This window comes from Ahaetulla prasina, chromosome 2 (assembly GCF_028640845.1).
Source record: "Ahaetulla prasina isolate Xishuangbanna chromosome 2, ASM2864084v1, whole genome shotgun sequence".
Classification (NCBI taxonomy): domain Eukaryota; kingdom Metazoa; phylum Chordata; class Lepidosauria; order Squamata; family Colubridae; genus Ahaetulla; species Ahaetulla prasina.
In genome coordinates, this window is record NC_080540.1 from 209,576,283 (window position 1) to 209,601,507 (window position 25,225).

At 37.1% G+C, this 25,225-nt stretch overlaps 1 protein-coding gene across 7 annotated transcripts in view; it reads left to right on the plus strand.

The window, feature by feature from the left end:
• PALM2AKAP2 (PALM2 and AKAP2 fusion) overlaps nucleotides 1-25,225 on the plus strand; it is a 310,829-nt gene that overhangs the window by 89,409 nt on the left and 196,195 nt on the right. For all 7 annotated transcript variants that reach the window (XM_058173903.1, XM_058173905.1, XM_058173907.1 and 4 more), the window contains one exon: nucleotides 9,117-9,247. In XM_058173903.1, the coding sequence (XP_058029886.1) occupies nucleotides 9,117-9,247 (131 nt within the window). The remainder of the gene's footprint in view (nucleotides 1-9,116; nucleotides 9,248-25,225) is intronic.

Here is a 25,225-nt window from a genome sequence, read left to right on the forward strand (position 1 = left end):
CTAAGAATGAGATCAAGAAAGAGAGACATCTTTCCCAGAGGAAGAAAAATTTGGGGAAACTGGAAGATGAAACGGGAGGACGGATTCCAGTACAATAAGCAAGAAACCTGCTGAACGCAGCTTGGTGCTCTACATCTTTTACTTGCTCTTTTAGAAGGTTTCTCAGTTGCTTATAACATGGAAAGCAGGTAGGAAGGGAAAAACTATTAACCTTGTTTCATAGAAGCCTTTAGGTAGGTCTTCCTTCTTTTTTATACAATCTCATATTACAGGGCTTTTGCAATTTTCTTCGATCTGTGTCTCATGCTAGAGGCCTCAAGACACCCTCACCTTAGGGAGGGGGGGGTCTTTTATTTTTACCATCCTCACTCAGAAGAAACTTTTGGACATGCATGTGATGTCTAAAATTACTTCATTGAATTAATATGAGAGTGGTTAATATAACTTACATTTAATACACTTGATGACATCAATTTGTTAAGAATCTGAGAGCTTTAAGATGTGCCACAGTAGCCAAATGTTGGTCCTGTGGTACTAGCAATTATCAAGTAATTCATATCTGTTTTTCTTGCAGTATGTGTTATTTCCGGAAAGAATTTGTGTGTGTGTGTGTGTGTGTGAGTGTGTGCTTATCCATTAAAAATAATATAGCAATGTAACTGAAAACTGAAAACCCTAAAAAATCTGAAAGCTTACAATTATTTATTTGGTACCATTTTTTTCACACCCATCCTCTTCAGAGCACTGTGGTAATTGCTGATCGCAAGATAAACATTTAAAAAAAACCTGTAATTTTAAACAAAGCCTTCATGACATTAAAATACAAAGGAGACTCAATGATTATATTTAAATGGCTACTAAAAATGTAAAATACTTAAAATAGAGTGTTTGAAAAAAGGTTAAACTAATGCAAAAAAAAAAAAAATGGCTTCACCATCTGTTAGAATACCACAAAGAAATTGGCACCAATTTCCTGTGCAAGTCATCCAGATACCAACTACAACCACCGAAAAGGTCTTTCATTAGTCCCACTAAGTATAATCAGCATTTCTTTGGGAGTCACTGGCACATACAGGAAGGTTAGTACAGGAGAAGCCCCAAATAGTCCTGCAACAAAAATGACCCCAACTGCAAGATTAAAAAAAAAAAAAAGTACTAGAAAAGTACTAAAAAAAGTTTTGCTATTGAGATTGGAAACCCTGGATTGGAAAATTAAAAAGCCTTCACTGGAAAAATCAATTGCACAATTGTATTAAAACTGTATTATCTTCACATTTTTTAAATATTAAATTGTGAGTGGCTGTTTTACGTTTTTAAAATAATATCACCGAATTGTCGTGATTAATATTTTTGTCTCCAAGAAGCTGGATATCGTTAAATAACATATTCCATCATTGTTCCTCCTTTAAAAAAAAAAAAAGCTTTCAAGTCAGTCTTGACTCCTGGTGACTGCCTGGACAAGATTCCATGGTAGGTTTCTTGGCAAGATTTTTGGAACTAGCTTGCCTTCTTCTCCTTCTCCTTCTCCTTCTCCTTCTCCTTCTCCTCCTCCTCCTCCTCCTCCTCCTCTTCCTCCTTCCCAAGGAGAAGAAAAAGAGACTGACTTAGACTTTAAAACTCCCAGTCTCCTATTTCTAGTTTGGTGCCTTTAACCACTACATCAAACTGGTTTTCTATATCATTGTTTCCAGACTTTGTCAATTTTTAGATGTAGGGACATCTAGGGAGTCCTGGAATTGAAATCCATAGATCTTAAAATTGCTGAAGTTCAGAAACACTGTTCTATACCATTGCCTAAAAGGGGCTGTTGATCTTAATTAAAGCAGGGAAAAGCTGCAATAGGTCACACATATTAGCAATAGGGTCAAAATATTTTGGCGTATGCAGTGCTTTCATGTAGATTGGGGAAATGAAAAGATCCCAAAACCGTGTTTTTTGGAGTATAAGACGCACCTTTTCCCCCAAAAAAGAGGGTGAAAATCTGGGTGCGTCTTATACTCCAAATGTAGCCCTGCCCAGCTTCTCAAACAGAGGTTTTAGAGGCTGAAAAAAGCATCAGAAACGAAGCTTCAGAAAAAAAGCCTCCAAACAGAGCTTCAGAGGCTTTTTTCGGAAGCTGTTTCGGAGGCTTTCAGAGGGAGAATTTTTTTTTTTTCTGAACAAGAGTTTCAGAAGTTTCAGAGGCAGAAAAAAAAGCAAGGCACAGAACTCACAACCAAGGAACCTGTTGCTAAAATTCACCTCTGGAAACAGCTGATTGGGGGTATTCCGGGAGATCGATCTACCTGCCAATTAGCTTTTCTCTTATTTTCCTACCAAAAATACGGGGTAGTTTCACTGACTTATTTTTCATTTTTTTGAGACAAAAAAAAAATCTGTGCTATACTGTTGAATCAAGAGGTGGCTCTAGTTCTTTAATATTTGAGGAGAGGGCAATATATTTCAGAGTGAGTTTTATTTTGCGTTGGTTCAGCTAAATTAAGAACAGTGAGCTGTGTGATGGGCTCCAAGTGAATATCTTTCCATATAGGTTTGCCACTGTTACAGCAAAAATTGGTTGGGAGTGAACAAAATGCCTGCTTCCAACGAGCTAAACTGCTTCTGATCTGCGCCTTTTGATTTCAATCATCAGAATACTCCCATTTCTCCTGGTGATTCATTTCCATCATTTCCTGTACTTTGCCAGGCTCTGGGAAAGAATTTACACTAACCCAGTGGGAACAGACATGCACATTCCCAAAATAGCTGAAGGAGATCTTCATGTTCCTACTCCTGACCTAGTAGAGGTTTTTTTTTTAAGAGGAAATATGGTTCAAATCTATGCTTATTAAACAGAATAACGAACAGGAGATTAACCAGTTGTCTGAGTATATGCTAGATTTGGGGATGTTGCAGAACAGAGAAAGGAAAGAAGAATCCTCTTCCTTGCCCAAAGAGGTGTCCTTCCTGGCCCATTTTTCAATTCATTGTGCGAGCCCATAGCGGTAATGTCTTGCTATGAGGGACAGGAGATATGAATTATAATAGCTTGCCTATGCCATAAAAATTGCTCAGAAAGCTTTTAATTAAAAAAAAAACCAAGCAGAAGAGGTCAAAAGGCTTCCTTTTGCATCTCCGTCTCTCGACAGGCAGGTCCTACATATATATTTATCACCACTTCATTAATAGTTGTTACATTTCATTCTGCAGTTTTCTGTCTTGCATAACAATATTAGTTTAATGAAATTTTGGGGGACTGCTGAAGTGGGTAAGTGCTGGATAGATGGGAAGAATTGAAAAAAAGCAGTTCGGAATATCGATACTCCATATCTCAAAATGTAGAGGGAGAAGTTTGTTTTTCAATTGCAAGGGTTAATTTTGAATATTTTTACGAACTATTAGTGAGATAAACTCATTTTCTCAAAAACTCTAGATTTCTCAGCTAGAAATTCTGTTTCTATTATTCTGTTATATTCTATTATATTATATTCTAAATTCTATTAGGTGCTTCTCCTATAGAGATCTTCTTGTGTCTTACACAACCTGGTTGTCACCAGGTAGGAAAAACTAGGCTACACAGGAATTCAGCCTCAGACAAGATCATAACATAACAAATTTAGAAGAAGCCATTAAGGCCACTCTAATCTCCTCCTCAGTGTAGGAACCCCATTTTAAAGCATTTCTGAGTAAAGCAATTTAACCCTCAGGAACTGAGTGTGCTGTCAGATTTCTGTCTGTAAGATCAGTTTTGTTTTGTTTTCAAACGTTCAGGCAGAATTTACAGATAATCCTCAATTTATGAACACAATTGAGTCCAAAATTTCTGTTGCTGAGCGAGGTGATTGCTAAATGAGTCACACCCAAGTTTACAACCTTTTTTTGCCACAGTCGTTAGGCAAATCGCTGCACTTATTAACTAAATCAAGCAGTCATTAAGCAAATCCGGTTTCCCTTGTTGACTTTGCTTGTTGAAAGCCAGCTGGGAACGCCACAAATGGTGGCCACGTTGCAACCATTGTAAATACATGCGGATTGCCAAGTGCCTGAATTTTGATCACATGACTGTGGGGATGCTGCGATGGTCGTAAGTGTGAGGACCCATTATAAGTTACATTTTTAGTGCCATTGAAGCTTCGAACAGTTGCTAAACAAATGGTTGTAAGTTGAGGAATACTTGTAAATAGTTAATTTATATCCTGTACTTTAGGATGGACAATCTGTACCTTACATGGGGCAGTCCTTCAAATACTAGTACACAATACAATAGGTACTATAAAATACATAGGTACTATCAAATACTACACAAGTTATACTACCCCTTCCTCAAGGCTCAACTTTACCATTCCTTCCGTCATGCCCTCTTCCTTTTGTCCTCCCTTCGCCTTGGGCTGGTTCATCTTTGCAGATAAAAGAGAAAAGTTTCTGAGCCCAGATTTAAAAGAGCATGTCTTCTCCCAGTAAATGTTATCTGCAGGGAACAACAAGCAGTCTGGCAGATGAAAAGAGGAAAGTTTGTGTGGTTTCCCTTCCTGCTTTTTGTCATTAAATCTCCTGTTGAAAACGTTTAAAAAGGTTGCATTGCAACTTAATTTGCCTCTGGTTAACAAAACTTGAAGAGGTGGAGAGCTTAGTATTCAAATGCTACTATCTGCCAATGCCAGGTCTACCTCCAGATAAATTATCTGTTGCTGCTTCCTCCTGGGAGTTAGGCCATGCAGTCATTTTCTGGTACCAGGGAGATTTTAATAGCTAGGCCTACTTCATATGGCCTTGTTTTTGCCAGGGGAAGCCACAGCCAATTAGCTTTCTAGCACTGCTTCTGTTAGATACTCTGTAAACAACAGCAGCTGGTGGGTAGATCTGGATGGAAACCAATACCCAAAATGGTCTCCAAAATGTAAACTCTGTCTATTGAGAGGACATATGCATTCATTCCTGGACGGATTAGATTTTGCTTCATTACAGGAATCCTTAGAGGGGACACGGCTTAGTGACTAAGATGCTGAGCTTGTCGATCGAAAGGTCGGCAGTTCAGTGGTTTGAATCCCTAATGCTGCATAACGGGGTGAGCTCCTGTTACTTGTCCCAGCTTCTGCCAACCTAGCAGTTCAAAAGCATGCAAAGAAAATGCCAGTAGAAAAACAGGGACCACCTTTGGTGGGAAGGTAGCAGTATTCCGTGCGCCTTTGGCATTTAGTCATGCAGGCCACATGACTATGGAGATGTCTTTGGAGCGCTGGCTCTTTGGCTTTGAAACAGAGATGAGCACCGCCCCCTAGAGTCGGGAACAACTAGCACATATGTGCGTGGGGAACCTTTACCTTTACCTTAGGAATCCTTAAGCAGCTACTACCTTCATGTCTATGCTGTTGGCTGATACAGTTTGTTAACACTTCTTTAGATAACAGTAGCATGAATCCAAAAATGCTTTTTCTATAGTGGGAAATGTCTTCCCATTATTGTTCAACTAAGTGAAATTCACAAACTGTTTTCCACGTTTGAGGGCTTGCATACTTGTTTCCATAGAACTGTTTGTTTCTTTGTGGGATTTCACTTCCTAATGGACTTCGTCATGGTAGATAATATGGTGTTGTGGTTAAAGTATTAAGCTGGGCCTGAGAAATCCATGTTCAGATTCCTGCCTGCGCTGAACCTCACGAGTGACAGTTATTCATGGAGTTCTTATAAGAATTAAATAGGAGAGAGGTAGAGAGTATGTGGCCTTCAGAAAAGCCGGGTTATGAATGCAACAAATACATTTTTAATATCTTTGTTTTTAATACTCTTAACAGTAGATTCTAGAATATGGATTATAAATGCTGGCAAATAAAACTTGCTTTTTAAAATGTGAAATGCAATGTGTGAAAATATGGCATTGTATGGAATGTCTAGGAAATCTATAGAGTGTGTGACTTTTTACACAAAGTATGAAATGTCTGTGTTATTTTAATATGATGCTATATACTTTCCCTAGACATTGTATATAATACCTAGGCATTATGCAGAATGGCAAGAACTCCTCAGGCAAAGTGTAAAAAGAGACATGACCTAACCCTAACCCTTTATTGAAAAGATATATACGAAAATGAATGAAGAAATGCAAAATAAAATACAGGGTTTTCTTATAGAAAAGAAAGAGGTAAAGACCAGTATTGACCTGTTTGTTGCAACAAGGAAGGCTGGAATGGCATTTTAATGGGAGTATTTTATACTTTGCCAGGTTGTCTTTTGGCTTTGCGTAGAATGGAAATGTGTGAAATATTAAGCATTTCATACCTTGACGTCCCACATTTGGCATTTTATAGATTTCCTAGGCATTTTATAAAATGCCTAATTTCACACATTGACAATAACAAAATTATTTTAAATCAGCTATGCTTGGAGGTCTACTCCAGCAGGAAACCGTTTTGTGCCTTTGCTGCTAGCACCACTTTTCCGATAAGGAATGCTTTTCACATTCTGTCATTTAAGATTTGATTTCCAATACTGTAAGTAATTTGAACTGGCCTTTCTGGGGAAGAGATTAGCTGAGACAAACAAACAAAAAAAGTGTACATAGAAAATGGAAAGAGGGTAAGATCAGAAAAGTAGCACAAACCTGGAAGTAAAATGCTAGCAGTTAATAAACTCTTTTTTTGATTCAATATTCTTCCAATGAAAAAATGCACCAGGACTTTGTGAAATGCAGGTTAAAGAGCCAGGACTGAAGCATGTGATTGAAAACTTTAGTTTCTAGGACAAAATGAATTATATCTTAAGGTGCTGAAGGATTAGCTGATTATCTGGCCAAACATTGTGTGGAGAACCGATGAAATACCAGAGACTTGGACAAGGGCAAATGCTTCTCTATCTTTAAAAAAAGAGAAAAGGAAGATCCAGCACACCGATCTCTCAATCTGATATTAACATATGGGAAGATTCTAGAGCAAATAATAGTGAAATAGTGCTGTAAAAATCTTGGAAATAATTACCAAAGTCAGCATGGATTTGTTGACAACTGACGTTATAGGCCATGGTTGTGGCAGTGTCTGTTTAACTAAACCAGGCTTGGGTCTTCTGCTCTTATTTCCAAAGCCGGCCCGCCTTAGGGGAGGTGAAAGTTCCTGCCAGCCCACACTCCTCCTCCAAAGGTTTCCTCACCTTATTCTAAAGAAACAACAATTTTTCCTCACAATTAATGTGCATTCTTAATCAGCCGTGATCAATCCCAATACATCTCTAGCCTCCAATAAAGTTATGGTAATTTTCATTGGCCTACTTGTGTGTATTATGCTGCTAGATATTTAATGACATAGCACCCACTAAGAATTTGTCTTGTGATTTCATGTGGAAAATATAACAAATGCATTTGCTTGAAGAGTTACCTGTAGGATATTATGAAAAAATATCTTTATAAGAGAAATGTATATTTCTTGTACAGAAAAAAGCAAAGTTAGATAAGGAGTGTAAATATGTTATTAAATAGAAAAGATGCAAATGAATAACAAGTTTGATTATGCTGTTCTTGCAAATTAGTGACAAGTTATTTCAAAAACTCTGAATTTAGATTTGTTCATTAAAACTTAATATGTAGAAAGTTTTTTCTTCATTGGGTTCCTTTGAGCCAGTATTGACTCCTGAAGTGATTCCTGCAGTGTTGACTCCTGGACTGATGATAGCCTGGACTAATTCCTGCAGTTTTCTTGGCACGATTTCAGAACAATTTCCTCTTTCCTAGGGCTGATAGAAAGTGTATGGCTTAGTCATGCTTGAGATGCAACTAGAACTCACATTTCCCCAGATAGTTGCCTGGTTCCTTAACAACTATTAAACTGGCTCTATAATAAGTAGCTAGTGCAACAGATTAGGTTATTTCTTGTGTGTTGGATACCTCACAGTATCAGAGGTGTCAGTTATGATCGCTTTGTTGCTGGAAATATAAACCATTATCTTATACAATTAGGACTTGTCTCATTTGTTGTAGCTTGGGTCAAAATCCATAGATACATTAACATCGCTGAAGACTAAGGTCACCTGTGTTCTATTACTTCTCCAATATTTGGAATCTAACCAAGCATGAATCTTTCATGTATGTAGAGTAGCCAGAAAGAATTTCATAAAACATTGGATAGATAAATCCAAGGGGGAAATCCAGCAGGTTCTGACAGGTTCTGAAGAACCGGTAACGGAAATTTTGAGTAGTTCGGAGAACCGGCAAACCACCTCTTGCTGGCCCCACAATGGGGTGGGAATGGAGATTTTGCAGTATCCTTCCCCCAGAATGGGGTGGGAATGGGGATTTTGCAGTATCGTTTCCCTGGAGTAGGGTGGGAATAGAGATTTTGCAGTATCCTTCCCCTGCCATGCCACTAAGCCACGCCCACTAAGTCACACCACATCCACCAAGCCATGCCCACAGAATCGGTAGTAAAAAAAATTGGATTTCACCACTGGATAAATCCATTTTGTTTTAACATTGGTTTTACATTTTTTACATTATTTTACAAATTTGAACATGTACAGTATATGTCTTTTTGTAAGCTAGCCAGAGCCATTGAAATGGATAGCATAAGTTTATAAAGAAACATTTAAACTAATTTGGGCCAATAGAGTACCAGTATGTACCATTTGTCAGTAATTGTTCTTACTCCTTTGGAATGCTTTCCATTAATTGCATCATTTTAGTTGTTTTAGGCATAGTTATTTTTACACAATTTCATGCATAGGCTTCATTTCATTCTTTATATTTAATCATGTTAGTTTGCTTGTTTAAAAATTACTTCACAGCTGGATATGCTAGTTGTTCTCTTTTAATGTAATTCTTTCCCTTTCCCTCTAAAAGTCTTCAGCTTAGTTCAGAATCCTTGAGTTGTTGATTCATTTTATCTGTTTGTCTTCTGACTGTTGCAAATTAAAACTATTTTGAGACATAAAATCAACAGCCCTGTTGTTCATAAATTAGATGTGACACCTTGGCTGAGCAGGGATCTAGATTAGTCCCTTAAGGGAGTCATGAATTAGTCTAATGCTGAAAGCACTAACCGGTAGCTTTAAGAAGGGTTATTAAATATTTAGGAGCAGAATTCTTCTAATGTCACTTCTAATATCTTGTGTGCTTTTTCCCCCTTTCTTTCTTTCCTCTGTTATCTCTCACCCAGTCAAAAGCTCTTCGGGAAAAATGGCTGATGCAGGGAATTCCTGCAAGTTCTCCGGCCGAGGAAGAAGCCAGGAAGAGACAGTCAGAAGAAGATGAGCTGAAAGTGAAAAAGCTTGAAGGCAACATCCATAAGTAGGTCCACATTTTTTTTAACCTTGGATAAATGAATGAGGCTCATTTTTTTTGCCCTCTTGTAAACTATACTGTCAGTGTAATGCAAAACATAGTGTGCTGTAAAAACAGAAATGCTTCAAAATAAAATAAAATAAAACAAAGTCAAGGTTAGTGACTTACTGACATTATCTATGAATAAACTAATGATTTCATTGGGGGATGGTTAAAAAATAAGTATGATATCACTTTTATTAATTACATTTATAACCTGTGGTCTCCAGGAGTTGCTGAACTGCAACTCACATCAGCTCTTGAAATGCAGGATAGCTTGAAAAATAGTGCATGCTGCTGAACTTGTATGAATTGGCTAGTAATCTGTTTGTTGGAGAAAAGCACTTTCATTAGCTGAAAATCAAGAAGAAAATGCATAAATAACTCATATCTGATGTAAAATAGGAATTCTGGCTGGACTTCGAAAAGGCCTAAAGGTACAGATATATTTTGCTTGAAAGTAAAATCAGAGGGGTTTACATTTGAATATATTCGTTATAGGATTGCAGTGAAAATGAGAAAAAGCTCTGGAGTTGGATTCATAATAATAACATTTCTGAAATATTTTGTCTTCTGTTTTTATTCTAACCTAGTAGAATATTGGAAATAAATTATATAAAGTTGTTCAGAATACCATTAGTGCACCGTCACCTTACTTTATCCCAGTTGCTTTCTTGAATATTTTTTATGACTTTTTAGTGAGTCACTTTTCTCACTAGGTGTTGATCCAAGCTTTGATAGATTAATTTATGAGCATGCTCAGAAAGACTCTTACCTTGTTTTCATACTATGGTTTCATATTACGGTTACTCAGAAAATTGTATCTCCGTATCATTCATTATATGAATCCCTTTTTGAGAAAAATATCCAAGTGTGGCAAAATAACAGCAATTTGAACAGAGCATTAACTTAATGCTCATGATTTAGAACCAAGTAATGTAAACTTTTTATCTTTGTATTAAAGAAGATATAAGCTGCAAAAGTGAACTAAGATGAAATCTCCCATGAGTTAATCAATCCCTGTTAATTATGGGAACACAATTTATCTTGATGACAAGATAAAAGTAATTTGCCACAGCTTTCTTCTAGAGTTATTTTTTAATCATATCAGTATAGTTTGGAACTTTTGGATTTTTTGATGGCCCCTGGTCCAAATATAAATTGATTGATTGATTATGTGCCATGAGTTTGGTGTCTACTCTTAGAAACCAAATACATAGATTTTGTCTATAATAAGTTTTCTCCAACCAGGTCCTTCAGGTCCTCAGTGGTGTCCCATTACCTCTTAATTGACTCCATCCATCTTGCTGCTGCTTCCCTGTGTTACTTTTTTTCTAGGCATTATAGACTTCAAATATCACTTTATTAATTCAAATATTAATAAAATCCAAACCTTCCTAGCCTTAGAGATCAGCCAAAGTTGCTAAGTGCTGCCACTCTTTATGAACTAAATGCATGTTTGATTTCTAGTGAAAACAAACTCTTCACAAATAATAATTAAAGGAACCAGCAGAGGATGAAAAAGGCAGATTTTAAAAAAATTGAAAAATGGCTCTTTAAAGGCATATCAGGACCTCAAAATTCAACTGCCAATCCACTCGGCTAAATGAGGAAACTTGTCTTCTCTTACATTAGACCTGCAAAATATCTTCAAACTAACCAAAGAAAGAGAAATTAGCACTGAAATCTAAGGAAGAAACACAAGAGAAACACAAGAGAAAGTCCTTGTGTGTCCAATCACACTTGGCTAATAAAGAATTCTATCCTATCCTATCCTATCCTATTCTTCAAAAGAAGAAGAATCCAGAATAAAGAATAAATTTTACTCCTGCTTGCAGACGTAAAATAAAGTGTAAAATCTCCCATTTTTAGGCAGATAATTGGTCCCTGTAGAATAAAAAGATACTTGAAGAACGAATAAAAGCAGAGAGCAACAGAGCAGCAAGGCCATAGGAATACATAGAAGTAAAAGAAACATAAGAGAGAAAAGAACTGCCCAAAAATGGCCTGAAAAATGAGCAGGAAACAACAAATTCATTGCAGTTCTTGACACACAAAATAAAGCATTAACAGTAGAATCAGAAAGGTAAAGTACTGTTCTTGCTATACCCTTCCAAACTAACAAAGCAAAACGGTTTTAGGATCAGGATCAGGAAAGTCAGCATCTGGCCATGTCTTTGATGCTTTAATTGAGTTCCTCTATATATATTTTAAGTAATAATATATTCAATTTGATTTCTATATACTCTGTCTAGTCATGTCCCCATATATAGAGGCTTAATTTTGATTGTTTGACAACAACGTTAGTTATGAAGAAGTTACTGGAATAGATACTGCTGAATTTGGATTTTCTAAAACCGTACAATCCAACTACGTTTTCTCTTTTGTGTTTCCAACTTCATTCCAGTCTCCAATCACAAACAGCACATTCTATCAATTTCAAATTTCAAATTCAAATTCAATTCTATCAATTTCAAATTTAAGTTGATCGTAGATGCTCTCTGCATCTGTAGAGCATAAAGCCTACATCTGAATGATCTGCTTGATAAAGGATTGTTCACAAATTACAGCCAATATTATTCAGTCATTTACTGTATTGTAGTGAAGTACTGTTCTTGCTATACCCTTCCTAACTATAAAAGCAGAATGCGTCTTTGTTTTTCATATCCTCAATAATAAACAGCATGATTTTATAATTTAAAGTGTCTGATTCGCTGATGCCTAAGAGGCCAGTTAGTCCTTGTTTCACTTCCTCTTTCCTGTCCTGAGCTTTCGGTAATGTTTCACGTTCCTACTGTAATTCTGTCTTTGCAGCTTCAGTTTTTCTTTTCCTGTATGGCAATGTCAGCAAGTAGATGTCCCAAAGTTTTAATCTAGACACATCATAAATACTATTAGTACTCGAAAAGGTCCTCAGCTCTTCCTCAGTAGCATGTAGAGTGTGATCCAACTTGAGGGTCCCATCATTCAGCAATATATTGTCAATAATTTTATGTTTTCTTTCCATGTGATTTTCTTAGAAAATATACAGGAATAGAAGTGCCTGCTTGTTTTACCTGGGCATGTGGTATGACCCCCACGCCTAGGAAAAATACTGCTCAGTGTATGTTCTTTGCTTATCCCTCCCAGAAACACCCTCCTCTCCACTACGATGAGGCAGTACAGCAAGACCTGGGGAGGGATATTCTGGGGCTACCATCTTGTTTTTTCCTAGAATACCTTCTTAAGAATTGTGCTACAACACAACATAGGATTGTTCCAGAGACGCTTTAGGGGAGAAATGCCAGCTGCGACGCTGGCTATTCTTTCCACACATAATTCCCTTGGAATAATGCCATAGAGCAAATGGAAAATATTCCAGACTTGGCAAGAAAAGCAAATAGCAGTATTATTAGAAGAGTTAAGTTTGAGAATATGAGTGAAATTCCTCTGAAAGACTGTGGAGCAAGAACAGGACAAGAAAAGTCCAGTTAATGAAGCTAGAGTTTTGGTTTTCTAATCAAGATATTATAGAAGACATACTAAAATATACAAATAATGGCACTGAAAGAGAGTATAGAGTTAGGGCCTGACTTTGAAGCAGGTATCCAGGGTGATCCTCTGGAAATTGTATATTACCAAAATGTTTTCCCTGTGAAGTTAAGTCCAGAGGGAGAGCCCTTTGAAACACCAATCATCTACAATCCTGTAATATTTAGAGCATATGAACAATAAAGTAAAGTTGGTTCACTACTGATACTTGATAAAGTCCTATCAGGACACAAAGAATTTACATAAACAAATAATGCACTATATTCTCAAAGCCTATGTGTTTTATAAATGCTGACATTTTTATTGTGTGTGACAAGAATTGAATAAGGAGAACTAAATTTGTCATTCAGAGAATTTTGGATTTTTTTTTAAAAAAACCAAGTTGTTAACTCCCATGTCTGGAGAAATTGTTTGGATGATTAAATATAGTAAGAAGGAAAACTAATAGTTTCACTCCTCTAGGATCAAGGTATATAGTACTTGATTCCAATAATCAGTTGTAAGATACATGATGACTGTCTTTGCAAGCATAGCCCACTAAGTTATGGCTGAAGAATTGAATTATTTCTTCATTATCGATTTTTTGTTGGAAAAAAGAAAGAAATGAACTTGTGATTTTTAGATTTGATAATTAGGAAGGATAGATTATGGAAAGAAGAAAATTATGATGAACCTTAGAGAGGGTAAAATATAAATACGTTTATAATCAGTGTTAAGACAATCAGAAGAAACTTCTTTGTGACATTCTTTTTTCCCCTTTTAGTTCTTCACTTATTATTTTTCTTTATCCTTACTTTCAACGTAAAATATATACACTGCTTTTAAACCATTAAAAAGCTTAATAAAATTATTTTTTAAAAAATAATTGAATTGTTTCTACGAAAACATTTTCTTCAATGCGATAAGATGGACAAGTAGAGTTTTATTTATAGTACAATTGTTTTGGTGCATCTGAAATTACTTAATGCAACAGTCATATGAACGAGTCTTGGTTTTGAGTGAATGAGTGGGCTGACAGCTCTAAATTGCATTTTGATTTTAAAAAACAGGAACATTGTTATGTGATGATGCAACCACTAAATGACCTGGCACAAATGAATTCCAAAAACTCTTAAGAAACCCAGCAGGGTTGACCAGTTATCTAGGCAGTTATCTGATATTTATAGAATGTACATCAGATCTCAATTTAAAATAGAAGTAGAGATCTGCCGCCAGTACATTAAGTTGCAAATTCTAATGTACATGCTGGATTTAAACCTCGTACCTACTTCTATCTAGTATGATGGATGGATTTTTTTTTTATACAATACAGAGTAATACTAAATGGGAAAACTATGGTTTACGTTGAACTTTCCTTAAATACTTTCGTTTTTGATGGAATATTTGCTGTAATGTCAGTTTATCTCTTGGGATTATCTTCCCCACAAAATGGTTTGTTATTTTGTGGAATAATGTGGAAAATTGGAAGTTTACCTCTTCAACTTCCTTCACAAGCACTTTAAAATCATGTCCAATCTGCAGGTTTTTTACAATATGGAAATTCCTCAAATTTTATTTAATTTGAATATATAACATTGGAAAGCTTTATATATTAAGTACATGTAAAGTACTTAATTATAAATTACTATGTTTGAAGTGATGATGGGACTTGTATGCAGCTATCAAACATTAAGTGTTACTGATACATAGGAATTTTAAAATACACAGTTGGTACTATAACAAAATGTGGCAGTTATGTTTACTTAGTAACTAAATTGGCAGTAACTCTCTATACTTGGTGTAACACCAGAGCTTATTTCTAGTTCATGGGTAAGAATTAGTCCTTACTCTATTCAAAAACGTAAGGTTCATTTAGCTTTTAAAGTGTTTGTATAATGAAAAAGTTTTGTGAGTTTCATTAATATTTTTTTCACATTCCACATTTCTGTGTTCAGTTTTCCCCGATAAAAATATTTTGAAATATAATTCTTAATGTGAGAACTACATTACAGAATTGGGGGAAATATATAAATCAAAGAGGAGTTTTATTCCAATCCATTTATTTGTCCACAAAATGCAAGTTAGCTAATATTATTTAAACACAATATAAAAAACCAAATTAAATATTTGTCCCGCTGAAATGACAGCTACACAACCATTTGGAGTTTTCAGAGATATAATAAAATATCTATAGGACAGCTTCATGCTTTCCTCCCAGTGGCCAATTACAAATGTAAACCAGGTTTGCAAGAAGCTATCTTATTCTGAATTGCTCCTTGCAATGCACCGTGCAGTATATTCCAGTGTTAAAAGTCAAGCTGCTTCTGTTGGAGAAAGTAGAATGAAGTCAATGAAGGTTGAAAATGGTGATCATGTGACCACGAGATTTTTTTTGACTGTTATAATTGGGTGCCAGTTGCCAAGTGCCTGGAATTGCAATCATGTGACTGCAGGGTCTCCTTGTTCAGTGCCATTATAACTTCAAACAATCACTGAACAAGTAGTTGCAAAATGAGGACTACCTTTAATAGAAATGTTTGAATGTTGGGGATTTAACACAGCCTAGATACTTCACATATATTTATATCATTAATGTTACAAAAGATTTTGTATCAGAGGAGAATTACAACTGAATCTGTTCATACTGTATGTCCAGGCAGTACACAATTACTGATTTCAAGATATGCAAACTATGACCAAAACATTTTAGAATTAGTTAGAAATGGAGAGTCATTCCATTGCAACTGTATGAGTTGCCAGAGTCAAGGACTTTATTAAATATATATGTATTACAAATCTAATTGTTTTAACACCATTTAACCTTCTACTAATATCCATGAAGTTTATAAGTCATGATGACTGCTATTGTAATGCTTATAATGAATAACAGATATAAGGTGTTTGGGGTATTTTTAACGGATCAAAATTTACTTTGATTAAATCGCAACAATTGTGTTAATTACTTCTGACTTCCAATAGAGTTGGAATTATTGCAAACACAATCTTACATTATTTAAATTTCCATTTAATTGATTTATCACAACAGCAGATTTGTGTTCTGCAGATACTAATTGAGTTTCCTACTCATTTGAGGCAAACAGCAGGGAATAAACCCTTCCCTTCTCTTCCCTACATCTTCCTCTCCCCATTGCTCTTCTATAGATAATCCCATTTCTAAATCATGCAGGTTAAGGCATTATTTGCTGCTTAAATGTATGTTTTGCAATACTTAATTTTGTGTTTGATAACATTTGATCTTAACAAAAGATGATAGCTCATTTGAAGAAGACAAACCCTAGAGTGAAATTTCTTTAAGGCCTGGTGAATTACAAATAGAACTTGGAGGAATCTTCCCTCTATTGGCTTTGACTGTTTCATACTGATTATCTGACAAAACCTGATCAGCCCTTTTAAAAGTATGCCAACTCTTGCTATTTTGAGTTCTTAAACTCAGTACTGAATATGAATCTTCATCAATGCTGCTTAATAAACTGTTTCTCTGGCTGAAGCTGATTTTTGAACTGTTCACCAAGGCTATGCTGAAACTTTGATCAATTGTAAGACCTCAGCAGTTTACTTGGACTCAATATTGATGCCAACCCTTGGGCTTATTTTTAAAAAGTGGCTCAATGTGGAAGCTACCATTCAATTTTTTCATCATTGGGGCCCAAGAAAAACTGCAGTTTTGAGAACCCCTCATAAGTACAGTATAGCCAAGACTGAGCAAGCCACTTGTAGCCCAATGTTCATATGTTGCAATCTTCCAGATAGATAACAAAACCCTGGCAACTGGCAAAATTAGGAGGATGTTTAGTGCCTGTTTACCATCACTTTTAGCTTAGTAAGCCACTACATATGCAGTCCCCCTTTCATCTATAGTCACCTGTTTCAAAGTAATATGGTTTTGTAGACCTTTAAACATGTGCCAAAAAGTGCAGTTATCTTATGCATTTTAGTAACTAAGTACAAATAGTATTTACCACTTGCATAGTTGTGGATGACACCAGTGGAAAAAAGGATCAAGTGTCTCATTGACTAGAACAGAGGTCTTCAAACTTGGCAGCTTTAAGACTTGTGGACTTCAACTCCCAGAATTCTCCAGCCAGCATATTCTCTGGACTAGAATATGGTTACACTGAACACAATGGAGCCCTACAGAGATGCATAACGCAGGATGTCCATAGCTGTACAACAGGACCGGGGGATTAGTGCTGAATGCAGCCTCCTGCAGAACATGTAATGCATAAAGAAAACACAGTCTTCAGTCTTCACAGAACCAACTATTTGTGCCAATGAATGAAGAGTCCTTATGTGGTACTTTGCTTAGGCAAAGTAAAGCATCATTTTCCCAGAACGTGCATAGTGCAAAAATAACAACCGTGGGGAGGGAGGGAGTCTAGAGAGCACAAACAATCGCCCTCATTCATGCCCAGGAAGGGGAAATCCACACATTCTCTATGATATCATTGTTTCCATTTGTTTATTTATTGTTCTCATGCATTAACAAATTCATATTGCTGCTGAATTTAGTAAGTCTAATAGAATTGGCTTGATCTGTGAAACGTTTTGTGAGGGCAAATCTTGGTAGATAGCTTGGGACGCTCTGAAATATTAGATTAACTTCAGCAAGAAAGAAAACACTGTGGAAAATTAGTTGCCCAGAGTTATACCAGTACTGCTGGGAAAGTCTTAGGAAGCAGAATTTCTAACGATACAGAAAATTCTGTGTATGTTTGAGCAAACAGCCATTAAATCCCAAGTCCAACCTTGCAGATCAAATGCACATAGCAGTCTTGGTGGTAGAGCTATGTGCAGCATCTCATTCCAGTGGTGGTTCACCTCGGTTGGGGCAAACTGTTAGCGGCGGCGGTGGGAGACTGCCCACCCACCCGGACGTCATCAAACATGCTCTGTGCACGCGCAGAAGCTTCCCAATAGCGAACCAGTAGCGAAGAAAATTGAAACCCACTACTGCCTCATTCCTTTTGAATGCCATACTCAGAACAAAAGTAAAGCATTCATTCATCTGACATATATTCCACCTTCCCTCCAATATCTGATCACAACATATCTATTGCTCCCTCCTTTATTTTTCCCCGGATCAGCTAAGAGTGATCTAGTGAACTTCTATAACTGTGGACTGGAATCTAGTCTTCCTGGTTCTAGCTCATCATGTTAACTGCTTGACATGTCAAAGATGGATGCTGGACTATATCTATGTGTCATGGATTATCAGCCCAACTATTATTCTTGCACCTCCACAATATTCAGCATTCAGCTGGCATCTCAAATAATAACTAAAATGCAAATCTGGTAACCTCTTTGTGTCATAAAAATGCAATTCAGGATTACAAGAAAAAAAAGGATATAGCTTTAAAAATAGGGACATAACCTACCATTTTAATTGCTTGTAGCTTTCATTCAGATTTCTTTCTTCTTTTTTTTTTTTTTTTTTTTTTTTTTTTATTCAAAAAGTTTTTATTAGTCAAAAAAGGTTTATACAAATACATATCAGGTATGGTAAATTTTCATTTTTCTTATCTAAAATAAGAATTTTACTCAAATTTTTTAACACATACAACAGCCATAAGGCAAGCAGGTGACACGAAGTAGCTAAGTTTGCAAATTTTAAATACGTAATAAAGAAGAGTCAAGAATAATCAGAATATCGTACAAAAGAGAATAAGGAAAACCAACACAATCCCAAATATCTTTATCACTTCCTAGTTTTGGATCTCAGAACTCTGGGTTCAGCCTGACCCAACTCCAGGGCCGCAACAGCGGCAGCCGCTTCAGCCCCATGATCTATAACCTCCCCTTCTTCAATTCCTGGGTCATCTGATTCCAGGAAGGCTTTGTGTTCCTCCACATAGGCCGTAGCCTCCACAATTGTACTGATTTTTTCGTAATGCCCTCCCGGAAAATCATCAATCCCTCTGGCATCAGCCATCTGAAGCCCACTCCTTCTGGTACAATTTGCTTGACAAAAATAATATTTCTTTCTTTTTCACGCACCTGTCTGGGAATCTGCCTCAGAATGGCTATCTCCTGCCCCTGTAAATCAGTGCCCCACTCCTATGTTTTCTAAGAATTTCATCTCGCCTCTTCTCACAAATTTGACATGAACCTCTCTGGGAACTGCATGCGTGCGTGCATATTGTAATTAACTCTATAAACTCGATCCACATCCCAATTCATGAAATCAACACCTCTCCCAAGAAATTCTCCCAACAATTTAGTCACAACATCTCTCAAGTCTTCTTGGTCCACTTCTTCCAAATTTTGAAACCTAAGGAAATAAGACATTTTATCCATCTGTAGTCCAAGCACAGCATTGCCTGTCGCCTCCTCTCTTTCTGCACTGCCCGCATCTCACCCTCCAGACCTTCCACTTTCTGCTTGTTTTCTGCTGAGACTTGTTGAGTATCCTTTAAATCCTTTTGGATAGTCACAATTTCTGCTCTTATTTCCGTTTGGCCTCTTTGCAAATCATCCAATATCTTGTCCATATTGAATAACTTTTCCAGAATTCTCCATCTCTCCAGCAGTTGGTCTCTGACCTTTGCCATTTGAAAAAAAGTATTCAAAATCCTCAGGCAAGCACAGTACCCTTGTAATTTCCTCCAGATCCACCAGGGGGCCCCCACAGGAGCACCGAGTCCAGAGTACAGTTAGGCAACCAGGAAGCCGAAGGGAAGTGATGTCATCAAAATTCTCATAGTGAAGGCGGAAGCTGGACGCCACCACTGTTCCCCAGAAGGAGGGGCCTCAAACCTTCCCTCCTAAATTTCTCCATCACCTCTTCTCCAGAGCTCCACAAAACCGTAATCTTCTTATTTTAAGTTCTCCTCTCTCCAGAATAACTCGTGCTCCTTCCAACCGCAGGGGAGAAAACCCCCGCACTCGGAGCACTCCACTCACGTTTACCGATATTCCCTTCCTTCTCCTCCTCAATTCTTCTCCGTGCCCTGTTCACCACCAGGCTGCTGCAGTTATAAATCCAATGCCCGGTATCATCACAGCGCCCAGGCGACGACCAAAATAATGGCCGCGGCCTGTGGCCTCCGAACCCCGCCAAGCCTAGGACGCGCCAGCATCGGTCCCCACAGTCCTGTATATCGGCTGGGAGACCCCTGGCGAGCCGTCCGTACGGCAGGTGTCCTTTTCGGAACACCTGGCCCCTGAGGGCCTCGGCGGCGGCCGGATTCGGGCGCTGGAGGCAGGAGAAACCTTCCAGACGTCCGTTGCCGCTGGATACCGGAAGTCGTCTCCAGATTTCTTTCTTCTTAAAAGAACATCCTAACTGTTGTGAACCTGTATTCAAAACATGTCTTAAGCTATAAAGAGCTAAAGTAAACAGAAATAAATGTGAATGCTGAAGAGATAAATAGGTAGATCATACAAAAAAGAAGACAGTTTTTATTGCAACTTTTCTCCCTTTTTTTGCTGCAAATGCAAATAAGTGGCAGGATTTTCCAAAGCTATTATGCAAAAAATGTTTCTAATAGGAAGACCGGCTGATAATGGTTTTCAGTTTAGGTTTTATTTATTTTTTCCTGATATTTTATTTTTGCATCATTTGTCAGCTGCTCAGAATCTTCGTGGAATTCAGTGGCATATAAATTACAGAAATATTTTTTTAAATGAATAATATCTGTACAATCTTCTGCAAATTAATCTGGAGATTAATTAAATAAAAAAAATAGTAAGCAAAGATGAAAGATTTGTGAATGCACATCTCAAAATAATAGCCTGGAAACAGACTGATATATTTATTTCTACTTTTTCTTTTATTTTTTACCAAATCCAGTTCAATCAAGTATGAAGCTATCAGTTCAAGCTCCGAGCCATGTCCAAGATTCAGATTAAAAAGAACAATAAGTAAAAGCTAGGCTGACTATAGTGTGACAGTCCCATTCTTTTATCATACATACATTCTTCCTGTCTTAAATAGTCCTGGTATTCTATGTCTACTTAATAAAATTAAATTAGAGATTCCCTTTGTAGCCATATGGTGTAATTGTACCATTGCTAACAGCAATATTCTAACAAAAGCTAGTGGAAATGCCAAGTTTCTTACTTTAAGCTTATACAGTGGTACCTCAGTACTCGTCCTTAATTGGTTTCAGAAGGCATGATGAGTACTAAAAAAGATGACAAAAAACTTTGTGACTTATCCCGTGACACTTTGTTTTGGCTGGGCTTGACTCCCTATCTGTCCCTTTTCTTAGGTCAGTTACCTTCCCAGCATGGCTGACTTCGTGTCCGCCCTCTGCGGCTCACCCCCCTTTTGCAGCACATCAAGTACCAAACAAACAATGAGTACCAGGACTACATTTTCACATCAAAATGCATTGAAAACCAAATTTGATGAGTTTTGAAGTAACTGAGCACCAAGATACCACTGTAATTTCAACAGGCTTTCAGAACTGCTTACATTAAAAAAAAAAACCTCTGAATTTACATTCATTTTTACAAATATTTCCCCTGTGTTTCAAGAAGAGATAGAATAGAATAGAATAGAATTTTATTGGCCAAGTGTGATTGGACACACAAGGAATTTGTCTTGGTGCATATGCTCTCAGTGTACATAAAAGAAAAGATACGTTCATCAAGGTACAACATTTACAACACAATTGATGATAATATATCAATATAAATCATAAGGATTGCCAGCAACAAGTTATAGTCATACAGTCATAAGTGGAAAGAGATTGGTGATGGGAACTATGAAACGATTAATAGTAGTGCAGATTCAGTAAATAGTCTGACAGTGTTGAGGGAATTATTTGTTTAGCAGAGTGATGGCCTTCGGGAAAAAACTGTTCTTGTGTCTAGTTGTTCTGGTGTGCAGTGCTCTATAGCGTCGTTTTGAGGGTAGGAGTTGAAACAGTTTATGTCCAGGATGCGAGGGATCTGCAAATATTTTCACGGCCCTCTTCTTGATTCGTGCAGTATACAGGTCCTCAATGGAAGGCAAGTTGGTAGCAATTATTTTTCTGCAGTTCTAATTATCCTCTGAAGTCTGTGTTTTTCTTGTTGGGTTGCAGAACCGAACCAGACAGTTATAGAGGTGCAAATGACAGACTCAATAATTCCTCTGTAGAATTGGATCAGCAGCTCCTTGGGCAGTTTGAGCTTACTGAGTTGGCGCAGAAAGAACATTCTTTGTTGTCCTTTTTAATGATGTTTTGATGTTAGCTGTCCATTTGAGATCTTGCGATATGATAGAACCCAGAAATTTGAAGGTTTCTACTGTTGATACTGTGTTGTCAAGTATTGTGAGAGGTGGAAGTATGGAAGGGTTTTTCCTAAAATCTACCACCATTTCTACGGTTTTGAGTGTGTTCAGTTCCAGATTGTTTTGGTTGCACCACAAGGCTAGTTGTTCGACCTCTCGTCTATATGCGGATTCGTCATTGTCTCGAATGAGACCAATCACTGTTGTGTCATCTGCGAACTTCAGTAGCTTAACAAATGGATCATTGGAGATGCAGTCATTGGTATACAGAGAGAAGAGAAGTGGGGAGAGCACACAGCCTTGGGGGCCCCCTGTGTTAATTGTACAGGTATTTGATGTGATCTTGCTTAGCTTCACCTGCTGCTTCCTGTTTGTTAGGAAGCTTGTGATCCACTTACAAGTCTGTTCCGGTACCTGTAGCTGGTTTAGCTTAGTTAGAAGAATGTCTGGAATGATGGTATTGAATGCTGAACTAAAGTCTACAAAGAGGACCCTTGCATAGGTCTTTGGAGACTCAAGATGTTGTAGGATGTAGTGTATTCTTCATGGTCATGCATTTTGGCACGCAATGTGATCTCTTTGAGTTGCAAAGATCAGAAAGGTTACAGGCACTGCTTTATAAATACATTTTGTGTTTTGTACTAATTCCTCGGGTTCTCTTTAAAATTTGAATGTACCACATTTAGAATAGAATAGAATAAATTCAGTGTGTCCTTTTAGGTTTTTGGAGTCTGACAACAGTGCAGTATTCAGCATCTCTAGATGACAGAGCTACAATGCTTGGCTTCTCACCACACCAGATACAGAATTAAACTCAGCAGAGATGGGGATCTATGGCCCTTTTATGACTTGTGAACTTCAACTCCCAGAATTCCTGAGCCAGCATGTCTGGTTCAGGAATTCTGGGAGTTGAAGTCCACAAGTCATAAAAAGGTCATGGTTCCACACCCCTGGATTAAAGAATATTTGTTCTACGGTTGATTTCCTATCAGATTTATTTCCAATCCAGTTCAAACCTATATATATTTCATATATTCTAGATTATTAGTCGTAGGCAGTTTAAAATTAAAGTCCATAATTCATTTGCGGCATCCAGTTCCATCATTTACTGAGAATAGAATAGAATAGAATAGAATAGAATAGAATAGAATAGAATAGAATAGAATAGAATAGAATAGAATAGAATAGAATTCTTTAATGGCCAAGTGTGATTGGACACACAAGGAATTTATCTTGGAGTGTATGCTCTTGGTATACATAAAAGAAAAGATACATTCGTCAGAATCATAAGGCACAACACTTAATGATAGTCTTAGGGAAACAGTCAATATAAATCTTAAGGATACCAGCAACAAGGTTACAGTCATACAGTCATAAGTGGGAGGAGATGGGTGATAGGAACGATGAGAAGATTAATAGTAATGCAGACTTAGTAACTAGTTTGACAGTGTTGAGGGAATTATTTGTTTAGCAGAGTGATGGCGTTCGGGAAAAAACTGTTCTTGTGTCTAGTTGTTTCTGTCCTTACTTTTTAATTCTTTAATTTCTGCTGGTGTTCCAAACCAAAATTTCTGCTTCAAGTTCAAATTGTTTTCCAAATGATATCTTCGTATGAAGTTCTATTAAAAGGGATCTTCAGCTGAACAATAGAAGTTCCATGGTATAGATTTAGGATGGATAAGAATGTGAAATATATACATATAAGTCTATTGAAGTTCATAGATATATATGTGAACAAGCTTTATCTATCTGTAGTGACATAGATACGGAAATTTGTCTAGTACACATATAGTACTCTCTTCCAAAATTAGAAAACTATTTGGTTGGCTTGTGCTGAGATTTCTTGGCTCAAAATTCACTGGCAGCAAAGCTGGTATCTGAGTGTAATAGATATGAGTTGCCCACCTCGAGGGCTACAAAATGGTATCAAGTCTGAGATTAAAAGTGCACTAACCAATCTTCTTCCTTCTCTAGGATTAGGTGAGGTAGAAATTCAAGTGTGTTAATAGTTGGCTTAACTGTCCTCTTAAGTCAATGACTAACTGGCTTCCCAGGAATAATTTCAGAATGGCATGCAAATGTGTGAACTTGAATTCTCTGGCTGCTTGCAGTGGAGCCTGAACAGAGTTCAGGGAGGCTCAGTGGACACCTTCTGTAGCTGCCTGTAAAAAATATTTTTCTAAATTTAGGAAGGCTGTTCCATTCCAGGTGTGGCAGCTTGTAAATAATTGCTTATGAATTATCACAGACATCAAAAGGCCAGCTGCTTCAACAATGCTTCAAAGGACATTTGTAGGACTGAAAATTATATGTTTCTGTATTGCTAGTTGTTCATAACTTTCTTGTTTATCAGCTTGGCTATTAAAGGACTCTATGTGTGAAATGGGTCTATGGCAATTTGCCATGGCTAACTCGTCATGGCCAACTCATCGCAGGACAATTCGCTTACACTAATATCATGGTGGAATAGAATCATTTAAAAAAGGTATGCAAAAAGAGAGAGAGAGAATAAAATGTGAATGACAAAAATTAAAATAATTTTTTGGTTTTTTTTTAAATAATTAAATTGAATTGTTAAATAGTCCCATGACGAGTTGTCCCGCAGCAAGTTGGCCATGGCAAGTTGGCTGCAGCAAGTTGTCCCATTCCAGTGAAACAATTTTATGAAGAATAAAAAAATGGACTGCACTTCAGGTTCAATCTCCAGAAGGTGGTTCAGTGCACACAAGAATGCAAACTTAACTACTCTGCAACACCTTCAAAGCAACCACATCTATTCCCAGAATTCTATAGCAGCTGTTACAGTATATGAATCTGGGGAAAGATGTCAATGCTTTAAAGTGTTAAAGATAGTTGCTACTTATGCATGGCTTGAGACTGAATACAAATAGTCCTCAACTAATGATCATAATTGAGCCCAACATTTCTGTTGCTAAACAATAAGTGAATTTTACAACCTTTTTTTTAACCACAGTTGTTAACTGAATCAATTTAATGCTTGATTTTTCAACTTTAAATTAGTAACAAGATTGTTAAATTAATCTGGCTCTCCCATTGACTTTGCTTGTCAGAGGGCTGCAAAAGGTGATCACATGACCCAGGGACATTGCTACTGTCGTTAATATGAGTCAGTTGCCAAGGGTCTGAATTTTGTTCATGTGAACACGGGGATGCTGCAACAGTCGTACGTGTGG